At 34.1% G+C, this 22,756-nt stretch overlaps 1 protein-coding gene across 2 annotated transcripts in view; it reads right to left on the bottom strand.

Annotated features, from left to right (window-relative positions):
- The window catches only part of nau (myogenic-determination protein nautilus), a 48,245-nt gene that overhangs the window by 20,219 nt on the left and 5,270 nt on the right, over positions 1-22,756 (bottom strand). The window contains exon 2 of one of the 2 annotated variants that reach the window (XM_089648313.1): positions 8,600-8,767. The exons of the other annotated variant lie outside the window; for it this stretch is intronic. Within the exon in view, the coding sequence (XP_089504439.1) occupies positions 8,600-8,767 (168 nt within the window). The remainder of the gene's footprint in view (positions 1-8,599; positions 8,768-22,756) is intronic. 2 annotated transcript variants of the gene reach the window in all.

The following is a 22,756-nucleotide window of genomic DNA, read 5'->3' as shown; positions in this document are numbered from 1 at the left end:
AAATATTAAAAAAATAAAGTAGACAAGGTACCCCACCTTCGTCTTCTCCATTTCCTAGAAAAAAATAAATAATAGAAGCTATTAAGTTCTTTGTTTAAAAAAAATCATACAATTTCTCTAAAGACGTTAATCCGGTTAAAATCGGGATTGCAGGCTTTTAACGAATGAATTAACAGGTTTCCTGATAAACTTTTAGTAATTTACGAATATATTATCATGTGACACCTTTTTCCGACACGTATTCCGACATCGCGATAATATAGTCGTCATTTACTAAAAGTTTTTAGGAAACTTGTTAATTCATTCATTAAACGGCCTGCAATCCCGTTTATAACCGGATTGCAAAAATAATTGAATAGATTCTTAATAAATTAGTAATATACTTATTTTTCTCCGTGTGGGTTGCCGTAGATGCAAGACAAAAAAAGTGTACTAACAGAGTAAAAAATTAATAAAATACGTTGCATAATATTCTTGGTATGCATCAGTTCCTTTCAGTGAGTAGAAAGATCTGTCTCAAATCTGCGTCGTTTGAATCTAATTCCGACATCGTTAAAATAAATACTAGCTTTTATTTTATTACTAGCTTCAATCTCTCCTAGGTATCTCTCCAGTTCTATCCTTGGATCATATAACTGTATTTAATAGGACGCAGATATAGTATTATGGTAAGTTAGGGTTCCCAGCCATTTGAGGTTATTCAAATTATTGATTAAAGAAAGGATTGCTAGCTATTTCGTGAAAAACGTTTTAGTAAATTCCGAATATATCGGAATACGGTGTACATTCAGTCTTGATATTATAGATAATGAGGAAATGCGAAAATATTAGGATTTTTATGAATACGAGTTCCGACGTCGTGATAATACGTTCTTCTTTTTTATTTATTTATTTATTGGACAATTTGTATTGCGCCGCTTTTGTGAGATATCACCTCAGGAGCGCTATACAAAGTGAAGTTAAGTTAATTAAAATGCAGTACAGGAAAAGGTGACAAAGGTAGAAGATGGAGACTCTGCAGCAAGAATCCTAGGTGGTGAAGAAACTGGACCATCTGCTGCAGCGAAAGCGTCCACCGCGTCCACCAACAGTGCCAGCACAAGGTTCGTCATCCGTCCAGGTATGTGTCTGCTGCTAATAAAGCGCTGACACAATATGTTCTCATATATAACGAACCTTGGCAGCACCGCTGTGACGTTCGGCGAGTCCATCATTCATCTCCTTGTAATCCAGTTCCTGGTGATTGTGTTAGTTAGTGGTGCATTTTGCCCGCAATAAATAGCGACGGTTGGGATAATATATTACTCTGGGCTTACCAAAACACTTGCTAGGGCCTTCAGAGTTTCCGAGAATTCCATTGAAACCATCTGGCGTACTTACAGTTACCTACAGTCCCAAGTTCATCGCGAGCGAATTTAGAATATCTTTTAGCAAAATTTTCGATTATTCACTTTGAACACACTCCACTCTAATCACATTACTATAAAGTTCTGATTACTGGTTTTTAAATTTATTCAAAATGTTGATTGATTGATTTTATAAATAATTTCAAAGCGATGTTGCCTCATTTAGTTAGTTAGCGCCCTTTGTGGCAGCTGGACGCGTCATGCCGTCTTCCAACCGCTTTGTGTTTTTTTTAGTATTTTCAAGGGAAACGAGGCAACATCCCTTTGAAATTATTTTAAAAATCAGTCAATCAACATTTTAAATTAACTTACCAATTAGTAATCAGAACTTTATAGTAATGTGATTAGAGTGCAGTGTGTTAAAAATGAATTATCGAAAATTGTGCTAAAAAATATTCTAAATTCGATGAAGTTGAACTTGGGACGAGAATCGGTAACTGTAGGTACGCCAGATGTTTTCAATGGAATTCTTGGAAGCCCTAACAAGTGCCCAGGGTAATTTATTATGACAATGCACCACTAACATAATCACCAGGAACAAGTGTACAAGGAGATGGACTTGCCGAACGTCACAGATGTGCGGCTAAGGTTTGTTATCTATGTGAGGATATTGTGTCAGCGCTCTATTAGCAGCAGACACATACCTGGACGGATGACGAACCTCGTGCTGGCACTGTTGGTGGGCACGGTGTACTCTTTCGCTGCAGCAGCTGGTCCAGTTTCCTCACCACCAAGGATTCTTGCTGCAGAGTCTCCATCTCTACCTTCGTCGAATGTCACAGCGGTGCTGCCAAGGTCTGGAATCCATGAGAGGACATTGTGTCAGCGCTCTATTAGCAGCAGACACATACCTGGATGGATGACGAACCTCGTGCTGGCACTGTTGGTGGACGCGGTGCACTTTCTTGCTGCAGCAGCTGGTCCAGTTTCCTCACCACATAGGATTCTTGCAGCAGATTCTCCATCTTCGTGTCACCTGTTTCTGTACTTCATTTTATTTAACTTAATTTCAATTTCAATTTGTAATATTTATATTTTTTTTGTAATATCTGCATTAACTGTAAAGCGCCCCTGAGGTGATATCTCACAAAAGCGGCGCTATATAAATCATCCAATAAATAAATAAAAAATTACCTTGAAAATACTAAAAAAACTGGAGTTTTTTGAAGTGGTTGGAGGACGCTGCCACGAAGGGCGCTATACAATTAATTTACCAAAAGTTTATCTGGAAACCTACAAATTCATTTGTTAAAGACCTGCAATCCCGTTTTTAATCGGGTTACGAATATTTTGAAGAAAATCTTAATAAAATTTAAAACTTAAGTGCGGGTTGTTTCACAGTATTGGGCAATTGATCAAATTTTAAAGTTGATTTTCAAGTTATCTTAAGGTTTTATTCAAATTTTGTTACTATAACATTATTGGCCAGAATATTGCACAAGAGGCAAGAGTCGCTATTGCTCCCAACTGTCAGGAGCCATGGCATCCCCAATTGGGGTATGTTGTGAGGCAGAAGGTAGTTGGGAGGGGAACGAAATGGGGAAAAGTGAGGTGGTGAAGTAGTGGGCTATTCAGATCTGGTCACCAAACATAGATAAAGCCATTGCAAGCAGCTTTCCAATTCAGAATGGTGGTATTACACCAGTGCGATGCTGAGAGTATCTTCCACTCTGGAACGTGCCGCCAATATACTGTACAACACTTTGAATTATTATCATAATTGAAATGACACAATTTACTTGCGCAAGCCACGATTTGAACGCTTCGATCTTCAATCTTCAGATTGCTAGTTGAGAGCCTTACCACTAGACACATACTCGACTTTAAAAGGAAGCTACAAGCCAAAAATGTGTATATTCTTGGTATCTGATAGTATTAATACTTCAGCGTCTGGACGGTGTAGGCCCTCTGATTGGTCAAATTTAAATTGTCTGTTTCGGTTAAATTCCGCCAACTTGAAAATGACACGATTTCATACTAAAATAGGATCGCCTCATAATAATACGAGATTTCTTCAAAAGCATCGTTTCTCCTCATATAATTTTTGGATAATATCAAAGAAAATATATTTTAGAAAGTTCATAATCCATTGGATTAATTACATTACAGTGAAAATTATCCACAGTTACGTAATTATGTTTGACGTTTATAAAAAAATCACGCGATCCTTCAATGGCCGATACGCACGGCTTTAGATTAGATCGCCGACAGAGCGCACCTCTGGCGGTCTAAAAACGAACCAAATGAATGGCGCGAATATTTAAATATGCAGCTCACAATATTTGAGTACTTACGATTAACAAGCAGATTTCTTCTGGAAGTTTATCACTTTGTAATGGCATTTTTCATTATTATTTATATTTTTTTTGTTTATTAATTATATCTGATTTTATATTGACATGTTTTCTAATTTCAAAATTATTTATTTGCGATGCTTTATATCCTGAGTGAAGTATTTTAAGACCTGAATTTTTTATCGAAAGTGTGATCATTATTCAAAAGATGATTTGCAAACTCAGATTCACTATTTCCATTTAGAGCCGTGCGATATTCTTTAGTTCTGACTTCAAAATTTCTATTGGTTCTACCTTTGTAAAAGAAATTACAATCATCCCAGTTGAGTTTTTAAACTCCTGATTTTTTTGTTCAACTGTCATTCTTATTAAGAATATATTTCTTCATTGTTATTAGTGTAAAACGCCAGTTGAATAGTATCAGGATTGTTTTTATATATAATTTTAGAAGTATCGTTATCCACAAACAGAATTCTACTCCATTGTTTATTTCTATCTTTAGAAAAACCGTTTGAAGAGAATATGTTTAATTTTTTTATTTAGTATTTCAACTATCAATTTATTAGAATAACCGTTATTAAATGCTATTTGTCTTATGGATATATTGTTTTAAGGTTGTATGCTATTTGTTTTTTTCAGGTCTTAAAATACTTCACTATAAATAATATATAAATTTTGGAAACGAGGAAACATGTTAATATAAAAGCAGATATAATTAACAAGAATTTTTTTATAAACTCTCTTTTAAATATTTTCCCACTCAACTGGTCTTTCCCGTCTAACGATATTGTAATTCCTAATTATTATAAACCCAGCCTACTCTTACCCCTCCCCCCTCCCTCCTTCCACTTCTTCTTTCCCAATTGCAATCTATATTTAATTTTTGATTTCGGTGTATACACAATAAAATGTAAACATTATATTTATTTATTTATTGGACAATTTGCATAGCGCCGCTTTTGTGAGATATCACCTCAGGGGCGCTATATTGTAATAATCTACCTTTATATATAGATTTTTACTCTCCTGATGATGTTGTATATATAATCTAACTTTAAACTTTATTAGATACAGTAACAGTTGTAGGTAAAGAATTACCACCAGTTGGAGTAAAATTAACACCTTTTAATTAAACCGACTTCTAATCTCATCGCACAATTACCCTCCTTTTATTCATAAACACGGGTACAATTAATCAATATGTAATAATCTATTATTTAAGTCAACTTTGTTATAACTATCTTTAATTGTGACAAACTAAACGATATTGATTCAACTTATAGACATTGACGGTTGTAACACATATTTAAGCACTGCAAGTCTCCTATGAGCTAATTATATTAGGTACCTAAGATAACAGTTAATATCAGTTGTAGACATGTAGTCAATAATAGTGTTTCATTTGAAATAATCCATCACAAATACGTAAAATTTAATTTATTCAAACAACTGTCATTCTTATTATGCGTAAATTTAGCATGTTATTATTAATTAACTCCTTTCTGTTCCGTGTTTTAACAATATATATACTCACCCTCTCTCTGTGAACGTCCTAATATCTATCTATTAAATGTAACTGTTGTTAATATCACTTAAAATGGGCGAAGCCCAACGAAGAGCCGCCCGCAGGGCCTAGCAGAAAAAAACCCGCGGAGCGGGTTTTTAACTGCTAGTACCTTATATTGTAGGTAATAGGCATTAAAATCGCTTGACAAACGGAATCTAGAAACGTTCAATTTCAAGCACAAAACTGGTTTTTATTTATTTTGTAAACAATTTTATAAGAAAGCAAAAAAGTTAATCAAGTGAAACTGTCACAGATAATCTTAGCTATTATACTGTATTTTATTCTTTCACGCGTTCATACATATCTATTGAAAAAAAAAATTGTAGTTTACATTTATATTTTTTATTGAGTGTTTTTTTTAATATTTGTATTCTACTCAAGCAAAACGATAGAAAAACATTCAGTTTATTGAAAGCATATTTTTTGGTATTTCTAATGTACACCAATTCGTAATAACGATGAATCAAAATAGTGATTTAGCATTAAGCTTCGCCTTACGAAATTTAAAAAAAAACTTGTGTATGGAATTCGTTATATTCATAATCAATTCACTAAAAAAAATTAAAAGGACTTTAGGAAGTTTATGTGAATCCTTGGAGAGGCATAATTTCTTTGATTAATTATAGTTCTTTCTTCCGCTTTCACCAATCACAATTTTCTAGGTACAAATATACTCTTGTCGGAAGACTTAGCGGTGAGTTACCCAATGTCCTTTCACCAACTTGTTGAAATTATTTATTTATTATTTTTGTGTTTAATTCGTAGAATTCCATTTAATTTAGTTTTTAATTTAATTAAAATCAAATCTCAATAAAGCCTTGAAAGCTGTAACAATAACAAAAACCAACAAATACTTGCAGAACTTAATTATTATATTCTAAAATTTTATTATAATTAAATAAAAAAATTATTTATTTCATTTTTAAAATTAAAACTGCTTCAGATTATGATTTTCATGGATCTGCGATAAATCATAACTATACATATTATTTAAATGTTACAGCCGGTAATACAGAGATTGTGTTTCAACCCAATTTCATAGCGATAACTTTAAAAAAAGTTCGTTTTGTGAAAATCGTTGAGCCTGATAAAAAATATTTTTTAGGGTTATAAAAAAGTATTTAGAGTATTTGAAAACATCGTCTTTTATTTCAAACATAATTTATTTTGTGCCATATCCTCTTTTGCTGGCAATCTTATCGTTGTCCTAATCACAGCACTTACATAAAGTATGGCTTTATCAAACGCTTTAATCTGCATTTCACAGATGTCGCGAAGGAGATATATATATTTTTTTCATTCAGAGAGATATTTATTTGTCAGGTGATATAAATAGAGCGCCGCGTATCGCCCTAGCGGCCGTTGGATAAATCAAACGTTATCGGATGCCCCAGTGTTGCCAGCAACGTAAGAATTACAAAAATATTATTGCCGAGATAGGTAGGAGTTTTTTTTAGCTGGGTAGGTACTTCCTGAATCGGTATCGAGGTCAATTCAAAGGATAACACGACACAAAAGTCAAAAGCTCTGTTTTCCGGGTAACTTTTTTAAAAAATTGTCCTAGTTTAAAGGTGTAATATCAGAAATTTGATCGGTTGTTATATGTATACATAAAAGATAATATGTTTATATGATATAATGTCATAATGTGAATGTGTCATGATTTTTGTAAATGGTGTCAAATGTCATTGTGCTTTGATATTTATGTTGTAGATTGTATACAGATTCTGATATAATTAGTTGACAGCAAGCAATGGAGCGGTACATACCTGAAGAGTGCGGAATTATTGTTACTGCTTATTTGACCAATTTCCGGTCTGTTGTTTTAACACATATTGTAATATACAGGGTGTCCGGAGGTAAAATGTGCTGATTTGGGCATTATTCTATGTAATAATAAATGTCAGGAAAAAAGTTTTTTCTAAATTCCAACTATTTAAGATAGTTTTAATCTAAAATAGTTGAATTGTTTGTATGAGAAAAATATAATGGAATTTCGAAAAAGTCACTATATTTTTTACTTCTAGCATCATGTAGAATCAACTCCCAAAGTTAGAGCACTTTACCCCCGGACACCTTGTATAAGATGTAGTGTATGGGGGATGTGTTATTATGGTATTTTTTTCTTTATATGTTAAATTATTCAGTTTATTCTTTCAGTCTGTTTTTAAGATGAAAGTTAGGGTTTTTTTGTGATTTCTGATCCTTTCCTTAATTTATTTAAAAAATTACTCCAATATATTTAAGGTGTAATTGGCCCTTATATTATATTTCAATGGCATTAAATTTTGAAAAAAATAGTAAGTATTGCTAATTTATTAAGAATCTCCGAATTCAATTTATCAAATTATTGTTAATCCGGTTAAAAGCGGGAGAATTTCTGATAAACTTTTAGTAAATTTCTAAAATATCGAAACATGTGTTCATACACCTGCATTTGCATTGATAATATACAGTGTGTCCGGGGGTAAATATCTTTTACGAAATTCCAATTTCCATACTCCAATACAATTTTTTTTTCCACAGAAGAGAATTTATTTTCCCATACAAACAATTGATTTTTTTTTCCTAAAAACTACCTTAAAACATTCGAATTTCGAAAAAAAAGATTAAACCTTTTTACTTAAAAAATTATGCCGAATTTTGCCCCCGAAGTTTGCGTATTTTACCCCCGGATACGCTGCACAATGACGGAATGCGAAAATATTTGGATTTTTATGAACACGTGTTCCGAAATCGTGATAACGTATTCGTATTTTACTAAAACCTATTAATTCATTCGTTAAGAGCCTGCAATCTCGTTTTTTAACAATTATCCATACTCATTTTTTTCGTCTATAATGCAATATTGAATTATTGATTGGTAGAAGGCAAAGTACGCAATTCTGAGTAAATCTTTATTTAGGATATATCTAAAGATGTACGTTAGTATCCTCACTTTGTATTTTAGTATGTTTATGAATGTGGACCATTTTATACAATGTGTATGCATTATATGCTTACATCTCCCATGAATTTGTTAATGAACGGTCATGTGATTTTACAAAAATAAATTCATGCCACACCTTTTTAATGTTCTCGCCACCTCTCGACCCTCGTTGCATCTGAGGCCACCACCACCCCCTATATCTCCCCAGAAACTCCCCCAGTGAGTTAATATTGCTTACATCAACATTGCTGCACAGCAAGACGATATTAAGACGAAACGATATTACGATTTGAGGTCTTTGATTACCTCTGCCTTTATAATTAACAATGAAAGGTTGTCAGAAACATTGGCTAAATGAGAGCGCATGGCATAGTAACTCAAAAAAACAATTACGATAACTCACCAGATACTTGTTATGGTTACTGTGGCTACCCTTATGCTGTGCCCCGTGCAGGACCTCTTCTAAACCCTCAATATACTCGATGGCGTTCCGCAAGATCTCCACTTTGGGCAGGCGCTGATTCGGGTTCGACGAAGTCCTCTTCTTCAGGACTTCGAAGGCTTCGTTCACCTGCAGAAATGGACAACGATATTATTTAGCCAATCAGAATCACATGACCATTAGAATCAAACAGTATCGCCGTTAGAATTGATTCATGTGTCAATATAAGTGATTCCCATCCAACCTTATCGTATTCATGTGTCAATAGAACTGATTCCCATCTAAACTTATCTTATTCATGTGTCAATAGAAGTGATTTCCATTTCAACCTTATTTTATTCACACGTCTCTGGTAATCGTTAAAGGAAAATATCTTGAATTATAAACAGTGATTGCCTGTTTTACAAAAGTGGTAATACCTCCAGTGGATTGAACGGATGAAGATGAGAACAAGTTAACAATTTAATTAAATAAGGCTGGTTTACATATTATTTTTACATTCTGGTGACTTGTCCAAATCTGATCGTAAGTTTTCATTATTACTCGGTACATTTGGGGCTATTATAGAGTTAAAGCTTTTTAAACAACGCCCACCAAAGAAAACCAATGTTGTCAATTTATATAAAACCTTAAAGTGTTGGCGGCGAGCGCTAAGGAGGGTTAAAGTTACACACTCCCAAAATTTCAGTCAATCTAAAAATAATAAATACTACCAAAAATCAAAGGAAATATTAGTAATGAAAGTTATACAATAAAATATTTAGTTAAACCATTGTACCATTGTACCTCGGATGACTGTAGACCATTGTACCTCGGATTTCGTCGGTGAGGCATAAATACCCGAAGACGCAATACATTTATTTGTCGCGCCGAGATGGCCCCACTTGAATTCACACTTTGCATATGGATAATTCCAGCATATCGATACAGGCTTCACAATTGCTAGTAGGTATTGTGTACTTGGCGTAGGGGATAAACTGCCAATGTTTTTAGCGCACCAACCATTTTGCGAGTAGGTACCTACCTATTGCCTAAGAGTATATTTGAACAAGTTTAATAATTTTTTTATCCGAATTAAGTAAAAATTGACCTTAATTTGGGCACATTATCAGACTCTTCTACAACATAGTACATCTATCGTAATAAATCTTATACACACACTTACACACAGGGTACCGCAAAAGTGACCCCAGGGTCTAGAGTCAAAGAGATTTCCTCTGTGCCGTTGGGGTATTACATAAGTCTAACTTGTAAAGAAAGACACTCCATTGCCTTAAGCCCGTAGATGCGTATTCAATTAAAAATAATTTTGAGCTTTTGAAATTTAAATCTCAAATAAGCCACAAACCAAAACCCCACATAAAACACTAGGTAGTCCCTAGCAAATCCAATAATGTGTTTTTTTCAGGACGTTTAGAAAAGGGATCACTTCAAGCCGCGCGGGATTAGCTCAAAGTCACGTTTTAGACCGAAAGACCTCACCCACTCCCCACATGACTGGTATATTACTGTGTTTATTTATTTACTCCAGGATATGCGCTGAACTCCATGACGTTCGGTTCTTTGACGGATGGAACGTGACATTTCTGCGTTTCGTATTTTATATAAGTATCAACACAACATTTAGGTATTATTAGATCATTTTGGAACACAGAGTTGAAGAGAAGTACGCAATCTCAGCATTGCCCTGGTGAAAGTTCAGCATCTAGAATGTGAATTATTTAACTTGTCAACATTCTGTGGTCTAGAAGTGGTAATTTTAGATCACATCATTTTTGGTTGTCCCTCTCTAAACAAATATCCTCTCTTCTATCAAACCTTATCTAAAATTGCCTCCCCTCCATTCAACATCTCATCTCTTCTAAGTCTGAATTCGACTCCAATCTTCCATATAATTTTGAAATTTGCCAATTTAATTAAAATTAATTTATAAATTCACCTTCCCTCTCTCCATAATTTGAAATGCTGGCCTAGAACACATTGAAAGGTGAAAGTCAGAAACATTTGAAAACAAATACCTACAACAAGTGGTGTATACTATATAACCCTTAATGCGACATGTCATTGGTACCAATAATTGTATAACTTTGGAACTATTGTCCTCTATGTAGTTATGTACTGTTTGTTTCTGCAATAAAAATAAAATGAAATAAATAAAATCAGTAAAACATACAATATCTAAGGATACTAAATATATTATACACTTTGGTACCTAACTATTCATCAACTGATTTTAAATAGGTACTTAACTTGTTTTTTTACATAATAGTGATTATTTTTTGGGATCTTATGCCATGTCCCGCTTCCATCGTCTTTAGCAAAAGTTACACCAAAATTAGTTGTGATTTTAGGCGTTTAGACGCCTAAAATCACATTAATTAATTAACTAATTTTTATACTGAAATACTGATCAAAAGAGGATTGACACGCGCAACATGGTATCACTTCTAAGTACATAAACACACACTTCACCACAATTTACACATCTGCCTTGATGACGTACTGTGTAACGGTCTCTGAAACGTTGGAGGAAGAAGGAGGAAGTGTGACACGGCATAATAAACCGAAAATAATCACGATAATACCTCTGATCGTGAAAATCTCAAATCATATCAGGTTTTATACCTGCTACCGATTTGCGTAAAACATTATTTTAAAATGTGATACCGCAAAAAATTTCCAATTCCTCGTTCCGTAGCAAGTGGGTCTATATCATCAATTGGCTGAACGAAGGTAGGTATCTTATTATTAAACATTTGTTTCTTCCATACTCATCCGTTGTAGGTCGATATTGTAAAGTATATCCCAATAGATTATCCCCTTCATTGGCTCTCTCTTCGCTCGAGACCACCAGCATACACGTGTTTTCCATTAAACCACCATCCACCCAGCAGTGATTCAATAATCTTCCAGGATGTGTTGCATTTGTCTCTGGGGTTACTTTATGTTAGGTTGGGTTAGGTTTGTTTTCAAATTTTGTATTAAGTAGAAAAACATTGTTTTAACCTCAATTTAAGAATATTAACCTATCCAATTGGGTTTCGCTTGGTTACCGGAAAACTCATCAAAATGACAATTCAACACACACTGAAAAGTGATACAAAGTCATGAAAAGTGATGAAACAAAAACTAGATTAAATGGATTGTGTAGGTTAGGTTTATATGTTAGTTTTTTCATCAATTTTAATGGCTTTATATCACTTTTCAAAGATGTGTTGAGTTATCATGGAACCGTTTCGCTTATATTCTGCTCACTCTTTATCAGGGCTAAATACTAATAAATATGTGGCGAGTTGACGATTGCTATAGATTTAATAAATATTAATGTTATATTACATCCATATTTTTATTGAAAATGTTAAATGTATTTTTTAATGTACTCATTTCTTTTTAAAATTGTACTAGTTCGTCGTCTATGTTATATTAAGTTTATTTGGGTTGTTATAACTATTTAAAAATTTGTAGCACTTACTGCCGTAAAATATTTACATATTCAACAGTGGTCCGAGGTGCGAGCCTTGGGGTACCCCTAAGAGATTAAAAATAATTTTATGGTTTTCATACATAGTATCAGAACTGAAGAATATTTGCGTGCAGAGTAAATTATGTATTGTTTTGGATTCAATTTAGATATTCATCGTTCTGTCGAATCCTCACACGTGTGAGTTTCCTTCCGCCACGTGTTGGTAGTTAGACACGGCTGCTGACAGTAGGCGACATCTAAAGGCCGACGGCGGATTGACGATGTGTCGAGAACGCGTCAAAGCCAAATCCCGAATTAATATCTTGTCAAAGCGAGCAGTTATAAACTTGGCGAATCGTAAAATTTTGCCACACAGGGAGAAATAGGTTCTCGGAAAACTTTGATTCACAGCAAAATTAATTGGAATGAATAATTGATTAATTGGATAAGGATGTCTACCGTCGAATCGAACGTAGGTACTGGCTTTGCAAATCACACGGCAAAAACAAAACACATTTCAAAAGCAATATGAGAATACAAAAAATATTAGGATTGTTTATTTATTATTATGAATACTTATCGAGAGGACAGTGAAAGACCCACTAAGTCAATTCCAGCCAGCATATATATCGGAACTATGTGTCCGACAAAACTTACGCGATAGATAGCTTACCTACTCTAAGGTCAGCAGATCTAGATGTTAGTAATCGTCTAATTGAACTTTCTAGGTCAAATCTAGCCGTTTACTATGATCGCTCTTTTCGTATAACAGGCCCGCTCATCTGGAATAGACTTCCCTCAGCTCTTACTAATCTCCAGAATTTCGCTGAATTTAAAAACAAAATTATTACCATTCATAAATCTTAACTTCTTTTCAAAATTTTATAATAAGCCATATTCTAAAACTTCCGGTAATTTTTTGGTTTCGGTTGCCTCCTTATTGTACTTTTTTAAAATGTCTGCTCAGAAGATTATCATTTCTGCGCATAAACTGCCTCATGTTTTATATTACGTTTTAGTTTTAATGTCCTTATTTTGTCCTGTCCCGCTGTTATTGTTATTCTAAGTTTTGTCATCACTTTATATAAACTGTATATTTAGTGTCATAATATTAGATCTGTTTTGGGTAAAGCACACTGTAGGAATAATTTTAAGAACATGATCACTAATACTAAATTACTGTTTTTATGTTTGTTATAGTAAAGCGCACTTGACGTGAAATGACACTAAACTGCGCTATTTAAATGCGATGTTATTATTATTATTATTAAATCTTCGCAGAGATATCAGCATTGGTAAGTTAGTTTGTAGGAATCAGAAGTCTGTGTTGGCGGTCACACGTTATCTACAGGAACACGTTGTATTTAACCTTCACGAGGTCCTAGACAGTCATTAATACTGAATAACTGTTCAATTTATTTACTGACAATTTAGATTTTTCTTTTCAGCGCCATCTTCCTCTTCTTACCCACTCCGTCGAGGACGTTAGTCTCACCAAAAACCCTATAATATTTTATTTTATTTTTTATTTTTTTTTTTTTTTTTTTTTATTGTACAACAGAACATTCGTTCCAGTTACAGTACAATTTTACAAACAGTATAATTTTACAACATATCAGCATTTGGGTAAGTGACTCTTCAATAATTGTTTTAGGTCGTTTAAAGAACAGTCATTTACATCCAAATTCTTTGCTAGTTCGTTCAACAGCACCATTCCCCTCGTCATGCTATGCTTTGCCAGGACGTCGGTTTTGCCTTTTGGTACTCTAAATAAGTCATGGTATCGACTTCGGCTGTAGTGGTCTGGTACATATAAATCATAGCATCCCAAGAGGAATGGGCTATCAATAAAATTGTTCCAAATTTTGAAAGATATAGTGGCTAGGCTTGCTTTCCGCCTAGTTTCCAGACTCACAGAATTGGTTTCCTCAAGTAAGTCGATATGGTGCATGAACCTGGGATAGGTTCCATGCGTCCGCATATAGACATACCTGAGGAATTTCTTCTGGATTTGCTCTATCGTTTCAATGTACTTCTGGTGGTACGGTGCCCAAACATCGCTCGCATACTCCAGCTTGCTTCTCAGTATGCCATCGAACAATGCTAACATAGCATCTTGGTTATTGAACTGCTTGCATGTCCTAATGACGAACCCAAGAAGTTTGTAGCAAGACTGAGTGAGCTGCGATATATGGCCAGAGAATTTCAGTTCGGGATCAAAGACGACACCGAGATCCTTTACGGAATTTACACGTGATAGTGTTTCGCCCTTTATCTTATAATCGTAAAGTATAGTGTTTAAAGAGCGAGTGTAAGACATAGTGACACATTTTTTTGTATTGAAATCTAATTTGTTTATCAACGACCATTCAGATAGTGCATCCAGATCAGCTTGCATTTTAAGACAGTCTTGTTGGGAGCTTATTTCCATTAGAATTTTAAGGTCATCTGCAAACAGTAGACATTTACTATTCTTAACATAGTTTTGGATGTCATTTATTAGTATTAGAAACAACAGCGGTCCGAGGTTAGACCCTTGAGGAATTCCAGATTTCGCTGAGAATTTTTTTGAATTATGTCCATTTACCGAAACAAATTGTTTTCTGGATTTTAAATATGATGAGAAAAAGTTTAGTGTTGGTAGGTCGAAGCCTAGTTTAAACATTTTCCTCAGTAAGATATCATGGTTAACACGGTCAAATGCTTTGGCAAAGTCGGTGTAAACTACATCTGTTTGGTGCCTTGAGTCTAAACCGGTGGCTACCAATCTCGAGAAAGTAAGCAGATTTGTGACTGTTGATTTCTTTGGAAGGAAACCGTGTTGATTTTCTCCAATGAATGGCATAATCTGGAGACTTAATTTGTCACAAATCATTTTTTCAAATAGTTTTGGTAGCACTGATAATACGGCTACCGGTCTGTAGTTTTTGACGTCTGTCTTGTCACCAGCCTTGAAAATGGGACTGACTCGGGTCAGTTTCCATATCTGGGGGAAAGTAGAAGTCAAAATACTGGTATTAAATATATGACAAAGAGCTTCACTTATCATTGGCGCTATGCTAATGATAGTACTGGAAGGGATTCCATCCGGCCCTGTAGCCTTGTCAGTCTTCAGTTTACGGATATAAGCTTCTACCTCTGTCGGGCTCGTTAATCTTAGGGAAATGTTACCTACGTTCCATGGGACCTCTGTTCGCGTAAAATCTGTACTAAGATTAGGGGTTTCACTATCATACACAGATTGAAAGTAGTCTGCAAATTTCTGACAGATAGATTCTGAGTCCGTTATAAATTTGTCTCCACTATTCAGGCCGTTATGTGACCTGGAGTTAGCTTTCTGTGATTTTATAAAATCCCAGAAGCATTTGACATTGTCTTTAATCCCGTCCTGAATTCTGTTTAAATATTGTCGTTTAGTTATGACAATATCTTTTTTGAGCTCGGATCGCATCGCAGAAAACAATAAGTAGTCTGATTGCTTTTTGTGTACTCTATATTTTCTGCGATGCGCTTCCTTGATTTTTATTTTGTCAATAATTGATTTTGTGAACCATACCGGGTAGGTTGCACTCACATTTATTGACTTCTTAATTGGAACACATAAATCAAAAACACTTGTTAAAACATTATAAAAATACTCTACCGCAACATCAACAGAATGTATACTTTTAAGAAATTTCCAGTCAAAATGTGACAGAATGTTTTGACACAGTTCTATATTAGCACGTTTAAAGTTATATTGCGAGTAGCAGTTGATATTGTGTGTAGACGAGGCGGGGCGGGCGCGGGCGCGGTGATGTTTGTGGCCGTTGCTATGTGATGGTGCGGCTCGCGTTAGACGCGCCGCGACGGCCAGTGTTGGATGATGATGGTCTTCCTTGACTAGCGGCTCTTCGCTTCTAGTCACTTCACACAGGGACAAGTTACTTAGGACGAGGTCCAGGATATTGCCATAACTGTTTAATACTTCACTGTGCTGAGTTAATCCATTTGAACCACAAAAATATTTAAAGTCGTTTAACACGTCCTCAGGTTTATTATGTAGGTTAAAATCACCCAGTATAATAATATTTTTATTTAATAATAAATTGGATTTAGTATCTAGATGCTCATAGAAGTTGCGTCTAATTTCAGTATCGTCTGAGCAATAAAAATACGTAACACATATGACTACGGTAAAGTTAGATTTAACTACCTTTACCCATAGATGCTCGCCGTCTGTTTCTAGTTCCTTTACGCGCATCGATGCAAGTGGTTTGCGGACAGCAAGAAGTACCCCTCCCCCTCGCTGCCCGTCTCGATCCCGCCGATGTACTGTATACTGATCGGTAAACAGTTCCTTGTCAAAAACAGAGGTTTGCAACCATGTTTCTGTCAAAGCAATTACTTCTGAATTTTGTGAGATAACGTTTCTTGAAAATTCATCTATTTTCGTGTTTAGGCCACGAACATTTTGATATTTTAATTCTAGTATCGCCATTAAGTCGGCACGCTTTTTCCTAGGAATTTATATTTTGAAATTGAAATTCCTGCCGGCCAATTTGCTGCGTTTAAGAATGTGTCTTCTTTGTCTTGAGGAACGCCAATTTTAAAGGAACTGTAGTTCCCTTTCGCATTCAATTTGACAATGTCAAAATCTATGTTTGCTTCTATAGACCTAAGAAAGGTATTTATATGCGCGATTTCAGTGTTCGGGCTAAAACGCCAAGCGTGAATGTAGAATTTACGTTCGACGGCGCGTAAAGAGGTGTCTTTCCTAGTACCCGTTATTGGTCGCGTGCGTTTCCGAGGTTTGCGGGCTTGTGTTTTCCAGTCTCCTTGGTCTTCATTAAAATAATTTATTAAAATAATACATCCAGTAAAATATTGGAAATATCAAAATCTCTGATCGTTAGAGGTGCTAGAGTAGCAAATTGACGCTGAAATTCCTGTCAATGGCGGCAAATAGGATTTGTTTAGGGTTTGGTGGCGGTATTTTAAGTTTCCTTATTTGTATTTTTATAAAAATTGATAAACAAATTATAAAAATGTCCCAAAAAGAAGGTTCTGTTTGTGCAGTTTACCGATGTAAGTTTTTTTGTCCGGGTTAAATCTTCCCTATAGGAAAAACTAAACCCTTCCACACACTTTTCCATAAATGATCATCTAGTCAATCAACATTATGCAAGCGCATTATATATGTAAGCAAAATAAATACAAAATAATACAAGAACAACACGTCGACTCACCAGAGATCAAATGGGAAAATAATTCACCGACTCCAGATATTTTCATATCAGAGGGTTTGGCTCAGTAGAACTCCTAACAGGGCCTATAAATCCAACTGATCCCTCAACATAAATATTTAAAAAATCTTTCGTTATCCTACATGTATTCAAAATGACCGACTTTTGCATAAAGATGCAAAAGTTAAAATAAAAAGATATATAAATTTTTTGATAGATCTAATTCGCCTAAATTTTTAATGAGAGAGCTAGGTATAATGCCAGTAGCCGAAATAACGAATGGTAATATTTTTATAGTCTGTGAATGCCAAATTCTTTTTATCTCATTTCCTATATCTGTGTATTTTCTTATTTTTTCATTAAAAAATTAACAAAAAATTATAATTGTGCATAAGTTATAATTGTGGTTATTTATTGTAATTAATAATTATACGCTACATTACTATAATTCACTTCTATAATATACTCCATTATAATATACTCAATTATTCCATCTCAAAACAATATTAATATCTGTGAGGTAATCCACGAAATGAACGAAATTACGGAGAGGTCGAAAAATATAATTTTGTGCAATGTACCTGAAAGTGAAAAGGTAACAGCTACTAACAAAATCTTGGATGACCAAACTGCAGTAACGAAAATAATTTCCAATATAGATATACCTGCAAAAAATAAAATTATTAAAGTTTACCGATTTGGTAATAATAATAATAACAAGCAAAGACCAATTAAAATCCAGTTTGAAGACTCCCAGACAGCTAGAATACTACAAGGAAAAAAACATCTCTTAAAGAATAATGTACGCATTTACTCTGACTCGACCCCAGCACAGCAAAAGCACCTAATGGACTTACGGACAGAACTTGAAAAACGTAAAGCCAATGGAGAAACGGACATAACTATAAAGTATATAAATTCGTCACCTAAAATAGTCAACATCCATCCAAAAAACCGAGTATAACTAAACTGAAAATATACTACCAAAACATCCGTGGACTACGAACAAAACTAGACGATCTACACGCAGCTCTTCCGTCCCATCATCATGACGTATATGCACTTACGGAAACCTGGCTTGACTCTGCAATAAAATCATCTGAACTTGGACTTGCTAACTACAAAATTTTTCGTTGTGACAGAAATGCCAGATCAAGTTCGAAGTCAAGAGGTGGAGGTGTTTTAATAGCAATTAAACGAAAGTACTCATCTAGGAAGTTACCGACGAAAAGCAACAACATTGAACATTTATTTGTGCAAATCTCTACTGGAATGGAAAAAAATATTATTGGAACCACCTACCTACCACCACTCTCCGATATTCAAACATACAGAAACCATTGTGAAGACGTTGAACATCTCCTGTCAAAATATCCAAACTCAAAACTTGTTATTCTTGGAGACTACAACCTTCCAAATCTAAAATGGGAATCCAACGACAGCGGCTACATCACAAACGAAAGCGAAAATGACCGTGCACGAGAAATCTTGGACACAGCAAATTTTTTAAACCTGTACCAGCACAATTTCATCTATAATAATAACGATCGCTTACTAGACTTGGTACTATCAAACATCCCTAAAATATCTGTAGAACTGTCTAATGATCCGCTCCTACCTGCCGACAATCACCATCCTCCCCTATACACGAAATTAAACATACCCCGTGATAACGATGCCAAACCTGAACAAAAAACTCTGAACTTTAAACGAGCAAACTTTGACTCAATTAACTGCCATCTCTCAAATATAGACTGGTCTTTTTTGTGTGATGAAAATATTGATAAATCTTTAGACACACTTTATTTTACATTTTCTAACACTATTAAATCCTATGTACCTTTTTACACGCCGAAAAAGTATACTTACCCAGTTTGGTTCTCATCGGAGCTAACTGCCTCTCTTCAGCAAAAAAAAAGACAACACAAAAAATTCAAACAAAGCAAATCCATAGCTGATTATATAAACTTTAGGGAAACTAGGAAAAAATGTAAAGATCTTTCTAAACATTGCTACAAAATGTACATAACTACCATCGAGAATAATGTTTTTAAATCCAAAAATCTCTGGAAATTTCTAAAAAAAATAAACAATGAAAACACGGATTACCCACCAATAATGCAAATGAATGGAATCAGTGCAAACAATACACAAGACATTGTAAACCTTTTTTCAGATTTCTTCAAAAACGTATACGATGACGAAACCCCCGATGATAAAATACCCGAATACAAATTTAGTAATACTACACACTTAACAAATCGCCATATCACACAAAAATCTTGCGAACAGAAATTACTTTCCTTAGACACTGAAAAATCTGCTGGCCCAGACAACATTCCACCAATATTCCTTAAAAAATGCTCCAATGCATTATCTAAACCGCTTACAGTACTATTCAACCGCCTCTTGTTCCTTGGATATTTTCCAAGCCGCTGGAAATCGAGCTTCATTACACCTATCCTCAAAAAAGGAGACGACACTGACATAACCAATTATCGCCCCATTTGTATACAGTCAGTACTTTCTAAGCTTTTTGAATCAATGGTCCTTGATGAAATCTATCCCAAATTAATAAAACTAATCGACCAAAAACAACACGGTTTTATCAAAGGTAGATCAACCGCAACTAACGTAACAATATTTCAAAACTTTATATTAGAATCTTTTGCAAAAAATAAACAAGTCGACTGCATATATACAGACTTTTCAAAAGCATTCGACACAGTATCCCATAAACTACTAACCCGAAAACTATTTGCCCTAGGAGTAAGAGACAACATGCTAAAATGGTTTACTAGCTATTTAACTAATCGTAAACTATTTTTTAAAATAAAATCTTTGCTATCGAAAGCTTTCTGTGCGACCAGTGGCCTACCGCAAGGTAGTCACCTTGGTCCCGTTTTGTTTCTCATTTTCATTAACGATATAACAAATTGCTTCGACGATGTCGAGGTATTGCTCTTTGCTGATGACATCAAGCTATACAAAAAAATAACTGATGTAAATCATTGCCAAATACTACAATCAAATATTAATAAGTTTAAAGATTGGTGCGTACAAAATAATCTGTTTTTAAATGTAGACAAATGCAAAACCCTGACTTTCTGCAGAAATAAAAATCCTGTTTTATTTGAATATTCCATTAACAATACAGCTTTAGAAAGAGTCACGGAAATGAGAGATCTCGGAATTATTTTGGATGAAAAACTAAGTTTCGCCAATCATATCCACCAAATTGTAAACAAAGGCATGAAAACACTAGGCTTCGTATTAAGAACAACTAAAAACTTTAACTCCATACAAGCCATTAAACTGTTAAACATATCTCTAGTTAGAAGCATAATTGAATATAACTCAGTAGTTTGGTCTCCCTCTTACAAAATTCACATTAATAACATTGAGCGAATACAAAAAAAATTTCTGCGTTTCATAAATTTTAAATTAAATATCCCACTAGAAGACTTACAATATCATTTCTTATTAAACACTTTAAAAATACACACATTGGAAGACAGGCGTAAAATAAACGATTTAACTTTTTTATTCAAGATTCTAAACTCTAAATTCGACTGTTGCGAACTTCTGCAACTCATAAATTTACGAATACCTACAATAACAACACGACAAAATACACTATTCCACTGCAACACACATAAGCGAAATTACATTGCGAACTCCCCAATACAACGGTTTCACACTATGGGAAACCAATACTTAGGTGATGTCGATATATTTAACATTAACTTTGCGAATTTTGTGGATTATGTAAAAGACCTATTTCAATACTATTCCTAAATGGAAGTTATATTTTTGTAAACCAGTCAAATCGCTGTATTTTTTAATTTATGTTCTTGATATTTTTAATTTTGTTTCTCGCATATACTTATGTAATTTTATTTTTATTATTTCTTTCTTTTCTTTCTTATGTTTCAAAACTGTCATTAAATTTGTACCACCCACATGTAAAAGCCCTCTGGGCGTTAAATAAATAAATAAATAAATAATACTCTTTAAGTTTTTAAGTTCCAAGAAAAAGTAACTTTTGAAGATAATATCTATACATTTGTTATGCAGAAACGTTAATTATATGAAATTCCCTCGAAAAACACGTTTTGTTATGTTATTTAATATGTTATTGGCATGAAAAAAATCACAGTGTATCTTTAAATACAACTAAAGCATTTGTCGAAAGATTTTTGCTCTAATTCAAACGAGTCGTGTTTTATTAAATATTTTCACCATTTTTGCCAAATTAAATATTATAACTTTCGTATTTACATATCTGCCTTTCAAACCATCGTTGAACGCTTACTACGGAGCCTTAATGAGAATCAAGTATTTTAATCACAGAAATTCTAATTCTCTTCACAAAATATGCGATTATTCATGATGAAATATAAAACATGCGGTGAGAGGACCATATAATCCCATTACATAATATAATTGATGATGTTATTTTGAAAGTGAAGTTTAGAAGCACGCTCAGAGTGGAAGAAGGGACAATAAATAGACATCCCTCTCCTCATAAACACATCTCGCTGAAATGTTGTGACTGCGACATCCTGCGACACCCAAAACCACTTAAATGCACCATTTCACTAATAAAAAAGGTCGCACTAAAAACACCATAATTTATTTAAAGTCACCTACTGATATAATATTCAAAGATTTCTTTCGGATATTACGAAAATTGCTCCATATTTTTTTATTAATTAAACTTTTGAACATTATATTACAATTCAGGTTTTACATAGCTTCTGTTTTCTATTTATATTACACTTCCATTAAAAGCATTTGGTTGTGGATGGAAGAGGAGTGTACATTAGCGAATAAATAAGGGTAACAATTATTTTACAAGCAATAATTATTAGCCTGAAACACTCATCCACATTGTAAAATCTCCTGATAAAAGATACATGACGCCAACGGGACTTGAACCCGTGTCCTTTCGATTATTTCCTTTTGTTTCAGGTGAAAAAATGTAACAAGCAGTAATTGTTGAATGAAAAACTAGTATATATTGATTTTTTTCCGGATAAGAGATAAGCCGCCATAGCTCAGTGGTCAGAGCTGTCGACCGGAAATCGAAAGGACACGGGTTCAAGTCCCGTTGGCGTCATGTATCTTTTATCAGGAGATTTTTCAATGTGGATGAGTGTTTCAGGCTAATAATTATTGCTTGTAAAATAATTGTTACCCTTTGTGCTATGCATAAAAAATCTTTTCTTAAACATTAGTTTGCCAAAAAAATAATAATAAATAAGGGTAGTAATATAATGCATTATTTGGTGAAATAATTAACATATTTTAAATTAAAGATTTATGTTACATTAAGGTTATGGTTACTAAGTAAAAAATAATAACGAAATTAAAATCCTTATAAATTGTTGTATTTTGAAAGAAGAAAAAATTATTATTTGGAGGATA

The sequence above is a fragment of the Hesperophylax consimilis genome, chromosome 27 (assembly GCF_061612785.1).
Source record: "Hesperophylax consimilis isolate HC1 chromosome 27, BYU_Hcon_1.0, whole genome shotgun sequence".
Lineage (NCBI taxonomy): Eukaryota > Metazoa > Arthropoda > Insecta > Trichoptera > Limnephilidae > Hesperophylax > Hesperophylax consimilis.
Note: the sequence above shows the minus strand (reverse complement) of the source record. Positions and strands in the feature narration are given on the sequence as shown.